The sequence below is a fragment of the Populus euphratica genome, unplaced genomic scaffold (genome assembly GCF_000495115.2).
Source record: "Populus euphratica unplaced genomic scaffold, PopEup_1.0 scaffold1074.1, whole genome shotgun sequence".
In the NCBI taxonomy this organism is placed as follows: domain Eukaryota; kingdom Viridiplantae; phylum Streptophyta; class Magnoliopsida; order Malpighiales; family Salicaceae; genus Populus; species Populus euphratica.
In genome coordinates this window covers 35,481-42,055 of record NW_011500935.1, presented here as the reverse complement: position 1 = coordinate 42,055, position 6,575 = coordinate 35,481, and the positions used below count along the sequence as shown (strand labels likewise).

Sequence of the window (6,575 nt, the reverse complement as noted above, 5' to 3'; positions counted from 1 at the left end):
TTTACATATGTATTTATTGTTTTTATTTGGTTGTTTTTATAATAATTGATGTGTTTTTTTAGTAATGAAGTTTGTTTTAATGTTTCGATAGGTTTTTGGAGCTTAAATGAATTAATTCAGAAAATTCAACGTCGGAATTCAGAACAAAGAATTGAAGAGACATTTAGTTGAAGATTGAAGCAAATCTTGATTCAAATAAGTGCTCCAAATTTGTCCCAAAAATCAATTCTATTCCAATTCTAGAAAAGAATATCATATGATTTATTTCAAGCCCAAACTTGCCTTATGTTGTGTGCAAACTTCAACCATTAAACACTCAAGGTTTCAATGTCAATCTTAGCCCAAATAATAAGTACATTTGTATACTTATTTGATGCTCAAATTCAGCCCAAAATCAGCCCAAAATCAGCCCTAAATCAACCCCAAATCAACCTTCAAATCAACCCAAACACAATCCATGATCTTACATGTCCACACAACAAATAACAATTGATTTATTTTGGGTAATCCATTGATCCAAGAAGGCAAGCACATGGATGGAAAGCTGGAGGGGATATTTTAACATTATTTTGGGTCAAAAAGAAGAAGGAGACACCTCATAAATGAGGAAGAAAAACGTGCACCAAAGTAGTTGTAAAGCTGTCTTGATTTGATTTTTCAGAACACCTTTCGGTGTTTTGCCCATAACTTTTGATTCAGGTGTCCAAATGAGCTGTTCTTTAATGATCTGGAAAGGTGACAAAATTGCCTATAAATATGTCTCTAATAGACTTCTCAAAAAAAAAAAAGCTTCTAAGAGGGTCGAATTGCTGTCCAAAGTTAGAGTCAGATTTGTGTCCGAATTTTTTCTGAAATTATATTGTGTTCTTCTTTATAGATTTCGGTTCTTTAGTTTGTAAAACTTATTATTTCAGTTGGATTCAAGTTCTTTCATGTTTATTGAAGTGTTCTTATATATAATCATGGTTGGCTAAACTCCTTCTTGGATCCAAATCAAGGATAATGGTGATTGAGGTGAGTTCTTTAGGATATGAATGAATCTTAATGTTTATCTTCTTATTTTCTTCATGAATGATTTATTATTGTAAAGAAATTTTAGAAATCATTTAGGTAATCTTATAATCTTGAATTTTTATGCACAAACTTTAGTTTTGGTATAGAGATTGCTTGATTCAATGTCTTACTTAATATGAAAGTACTTGTTCATTCTTAAGCAATAATCAATCTTCATCTTTCTAATCTTCATTGTAATATCCTCCGATCTAATATCATCATCGTTGATATTAGGTTGAGTTATCTTATATATGTTGAAGAAATCACCAATACATCACCATTAAAATTGATTTGGACCAAGACTTACTTTTTCTTGTCATTTAAAAACTATTTACACTTTTTCATCTTTGAAAACAAATCCATCAATTATTTTCAACCAAGTTATTGTTAATTTACTTTCTCTTGAGTTTTTTTTTGTTACCTAACTTAATTTCCAAATCTAGCTCTCTGTGGATATGACCTCGATCTTACCGAGTTAATTGCTACATCGCACACTCGTGCACTTGCGAGTTAAAACAAGCCGATCATAAAAAGCTGTCAAGCAATATGCATCCATACCCAGTCACTTATTTAGAAAACATCCTGCTTGCGATCTTTATTTGGTTTGGAGGCATACAAACTATTTATTTTCTAAATTTATAGCTAAACTTTCTCATAGAGTTGTCTTACTATCTCTTTTTTTCACCATCTAAACTTACCTTTTTTTTTCATAGGCAAATATATTAAATTCATATGAGTTAGTGGATTAAAATCATAAATCACTTAAAAATAAGAAAAAACAGTAGTATAATGCATAATTTTATTATAAGCAAATTCAATGAAAGACAAACATTATTTTCAATTATACCTAGAGTTTCCCGAAATATTATTCTATGTTGGGATATAATTTTAGGTTAATTAGAGTTGGGAAAGGTCTGCAATATATGTCACAACAAGCTGTATGAATTTTGTTATTTACTTCTTTTTGATTTGTGAACTTCTTATTTAACAATGATACTTTTTTTTCAAGGATGTGACATCTTATTTTTAGAATTTCTTAGTTCTATAAGGATATTTAATAGATTGCAACATAGTTTTCAAGTGTGATAAGGATTTAATAACATTTCAAAATCCTTTTATTACAAGGATTCCTTATTAATCCTAGCTACACAAGTAAAGAATAGTTGTGGTATTTAATGACAAATTGATTAGCTTATTTTGAAGAGTTTTCTAATCCTACAAAGAAGGTTAAAGAAAGGCAACAATTATTTCTATGTTTTGAGATAATTTTTTAAAGTTATAATTAATTATCCTAAACAAACAAGAAAACTAAAGGGAAAATAACTTCAACAATCAATTCCCTAGCTTATTTTGGATATCTAAATATGGCAACAAAAATTTTAGTGTTTCTAGAATGAGAATTTCGTTCATGACATTATTTAAACTAGGAAAATTATTTATCTTAAATTATTTTTTTAATTAAATGCAACAACTTTAGTTTATGTGCTAGATTTGTTATTTTTATTATTTTCTTCATCTTTGGACTTAGTTAACATATCTTATTTGTGTTTATTGTGAGTGAATAAATATTAGCCCACAAATTTTAGGGTTTTTAAGGTTATTAGTTAAACTATTATATAAGATTTTGTAAGCTGAAATTTTTAGTAGCAATGAATTTATGAAATAAACTTTTGTTTTGTGTGGTGCAACACGTCTTCTTTGTTAGGATAAAAAACAAATTCGACTTATCAAGTTATAACTGACCTTGTAACGTCTTTTTTATACTTATCGTTCGAAAATTGATATTCGTTATGTGAGAGTTTTTTACTCTAATAATGCTAGTGCCTTAAAATAAGTTTTTATTGTGACATATTCATATTAAATCTGATTTATTAGTTTGAAGGGAATTGTATTATCTTTGTTGTGGGTTGCTTGATATAATTACGTTAAAAAAATTCTTTATTCAACTTCTTTTTATATTATATACTATTTTTTTAAGAATGATATATTGTCGAAAATAAAAGTTTAGTAACTTTTTTTATAAAATCTTCTAAAAATAATTAAAAAACTTAACATAATGATTTCAAATTATACTCTTAAAAATATCATGTAAATATATAATTTTTACAAAGAACAAGTCTGGTGAATCTTTGGAATAAAATTAAAAATAGCACATAAACATCCATAGGAAATTTAAATTTACCCAAAAGCCTCCCAAGACCAGACACGACAAGAAACGGTACCGTTTGGTAAAGACAATTAGTTTGGAAGTGGCCGAGGGAAAGGGGAGGGATGATAAAGGAGGAGGGCCTGCCTTAGTACTTGGGATAGATGGAAAACTGAAATTAGCTCTCTCCAATCCAAAACCAAAAGATGACATGTTATGGTGGGGTTGCTGCAGCGGCGGCCCTTCCTTCTCTTCCACCTACAACTCTGACTACTCTTCCTTCTTCATCCAGTAACACCTCTGTGAGAGTAAGAGTAAGCACCAAACCCATCTCTCTTTTTGGTTTTTGTTGTTTGCCCCGAAGCAGATGATGAAATGTTATATTCCTTTTCTTTTCTTTTCTTTTCTGAGAACAGGATGTGGGCAGTGGTGGCGCAGAACATCCTAATACGGTATTGAAGCCAACCGTTGATGGGTTTAAGTGGCGCTTACTTATATCTTATGATGGCACTCACTATAAAGGTTTCTTTCCCCTCGTTCCTACTTATCGTTCTCTCTCCTTTCTTGAGCTTCTTAATTTCTAGTTTCTTCTTCTTAGCTATCATTATTATCGATAATGGCCTTCGTTCTTGCTGTTTTCTGTATGTTAAGAATGTCCTCTCCTTTTATCTTGTCTGTTCAACAAGATTCAAACATGCCCAAAATTATATATGTTCATGTCTATGCTGCAACATGTACAGTTTTAATTTTCTGATTATCTTTAACCTTGTGGAGTTAAAAATTTTAGGCTGGCAATTTCAGCAAACCCCTCCAACTATACAGTGCATTCTAGAAAAAGCTTTAACTCGAGCTACAAAGCTTGAAAGGAAGGATCTTCATTTAGTTGGTGCCAGTAGGACAGATGGAGGAGTGCATGCCTGGGGTCAGGTCTGACTTTCTTACTCTTTTGAGTGTCCAACTAGCATCCATTGATTGAAAAAAACAAGCTTACATTCAGTTAAGATTCCAGGTGGCACACTTTGTTACACCTTTCAATTATGACAGCTTGGATAGCATTCATGCAGCTCTCAATGGTCTCCTTCCTCCTGACATTCGTGTTAGAGAAATTAGTGCTGTAGTTCCTGAGTTCCATGCTCGATTTTCTGCCAAGGGAAAGACTTATCACTACAAGATATTTAATGATGCTGTCATGGACCCATTTCAGCGTCTGTATGCATACCATGTTACTCATAAACTCAATGCTGCTGTAATGAGAGAAGCAGCAAATCATTTTATTGGAACCCGTGATTTCTCTGCTTTTGTCAATTCATCACGCAATGATGGAGTGCCAAATCCAGTGAAGACTATTTTTCGATTTGATATCATCAAAATGGTAATCAAATCCCATAATGATCTTGCTCCAAAAGATGGATTGGTTTCTTTGATTTGTCCTTTTAATTGCCACTGAATGACTGGACTTGGTTCCAACCCAAATTGTACATGCTCTTCTTGAATATCTTCTTTTGAGTTCTTTGATCATAATCAAATACCGGTCTTTTAGATGGACTATTTTCTTTTATTATTATTCAGGGAGCTCTCCTACAGCTAGAAGTTGAAGGCTCCGGTTTCATGTATAGACAAGTGCGGAACATGGTAAATTATAATTCTTAGAAATCTGAATCATGAAGTTAGCTTTTACATGTTGGAATGTAGCAATCAGGAGTTAGCTATAATGAATGATGCTCAGTTTTTGGGATGTCAGCATGAGCTAATTCTTGGAGATGGCTTCTGACAATTCACAAGAAATTTTCTGATCTTCGCTTTTGTAGGTTGCTTTGCTGCTCCAAATTGGCAAGGAAGCAATTGCTCCTGATATTGTCCCAAAGATTTTAGCTACTCGTGATCGCAAGGAGCTCGCTAAATATACCTTGGCTGCCCCACCTCATGGACTCTGTCTTGTAGCTGTTAAGTATAATGAAGAGTACCTGCAACTTCCATTAGGTTGCCCTACAACCAGTCTTGGTAGGCATCACAGCATAAGCAAGTGTAAGGTTCCATTTTATTAAGAGATTCATTACCTAAACACTTGCAGTGGGAAGATAAAGAAATAATTATTATCTGATTTTAAAGATATAAATGCAATCCTGTTATGTTCTAGAAATATTAGTCAATATTCATGCTGTTTTTAATACATTTAGCCATCATGTTTGTGTGTTTCAAAACAGCTCTCAATTTTCATTGCTTGTTCCTAAAAGAAACTGACTAAGATAATGCAAATCAGAAATCATATAAACTAAGATTTATCCATACTGTACTTTATTGTGAAGAACTTGATGCAAAATGCGCATGCGCATATTGTGAATTGGAACCATGGTTTATCTATGGTGCTGAAAAGGCCCATTTTAACACTTGCCAATTTAATCTCAAACAAGACTTCACAAACCATGCGTGGGCAATTTTTCTCATTGCCATATCGAGAGCATTAGGCAGTTATATAACTTCTCAAACATACATTTATTTGTTATGGGATTTGAGTGACTGAAGCATGCAAAGAGATCGAGAGCATTAGGCAGTTATATAACTTCTCAAACATACATTTATTTGTTATGGGATTTGAGTGACTGAAGCATGCAAAGAGATCGAGAGCATTAGGCAGGTATATAACTTCTCAAACATACATTTATTTGTTATGGGATTTGAGTGACTGAAGCATGCAAAGTAGTTTAACTATTGTTGTTTTTATCTTTTCAAATTTAATTAAGCACTTTTCTATTCTATTGGTAAGTCACCAATATTGCTATTTATGAATTATTAAGTTAAAGATAATTAACCCTACAGACTTTTGTTTGACCGATGTTGAAGTAGTGGAGTTTCTAGGTCATAAGGCTCCAAAAACTATAGTTTTAGGTTCCCTAACTTGTTAATTTCTAATCAAGTTAAATAACAGTCAATGAATGAGGTAAAAACTAATTTAACGGTGATTAAAATAACAAATCAAAAAATTGTTAACTTCAATTCATGACAAAAAAAGTCAGAAGTGCATAATAACGTGAAAGATACATGGACTTGCATTCATATCTTTAGGAATGCGTATATGGATTGAAATCTTCTTTGACATGATTTGCAATATGAATCGCCATTTTAGTAGAACAAGTGAGAACCAAGAAGCAATTCAACAGTGTACTAGTTGTTTATAAGTTAAAGACTATAGCCTACAAGATTACTGCCTACAAATTACTGCCTACATTCTACAGCCTAAAGTTTCTCTTTGTTTGAAACTTGAAAAGGGTGTACTGAGTGCATTGCAATCTGCAGATGAGTAGTTCCACGTTTGTTGTGTTCTGTTTTTAGTTTTCTTGTAGCTTCTATGCTATATCTACTTTTGTTGCTCTTTAAA

General features: G+C 32.2%; 1 protein-coding gene across 2 annotated transcripts; it reads left to right on the top strand.

The window, feature by feature from the left end:
• Nucleotides 1-3,319: 3,319 nt before the first annotated feature.
• LOC105116851 (Pseudouridine synthase family protein) lies at nucleotides 3,320-5,395 on the top strand. 2 transcript variants are annotated; one of them, XM_011014349.1, is made up of 6 exons: nucleotides 3,320-3,507; nucleotides 3,616-3,721; nucleotides 3,987-4,126; nucleotides 4,209-4,571; nucleotides 4,769-4,831; nucleotides 5,008-5,395. In XM_011014349.1, exons 1-6 carry the CDS (start codon nucleotides 3,406-3,408, stop codon nucleotides 5,242-5,244), a joined length of 1,011 nt encoding a protein of 336 aa, XP_011012651.1. In that variant the 5' UTR covers nucleotides 3,320-3,405; the 3' UTR covers nucleotides 5,245-5,395. The 2 variants fall into 2 exon arrangements, with proteins under 2 accessions (XP_011012651.1, XP_011012650.1); XM_011014348.1 differs by having other exon boundaries at nucleotides 3,321-3,513.
• Nucleotides 5,396-6,575: the final 1,180 nt, after the last annotated feature.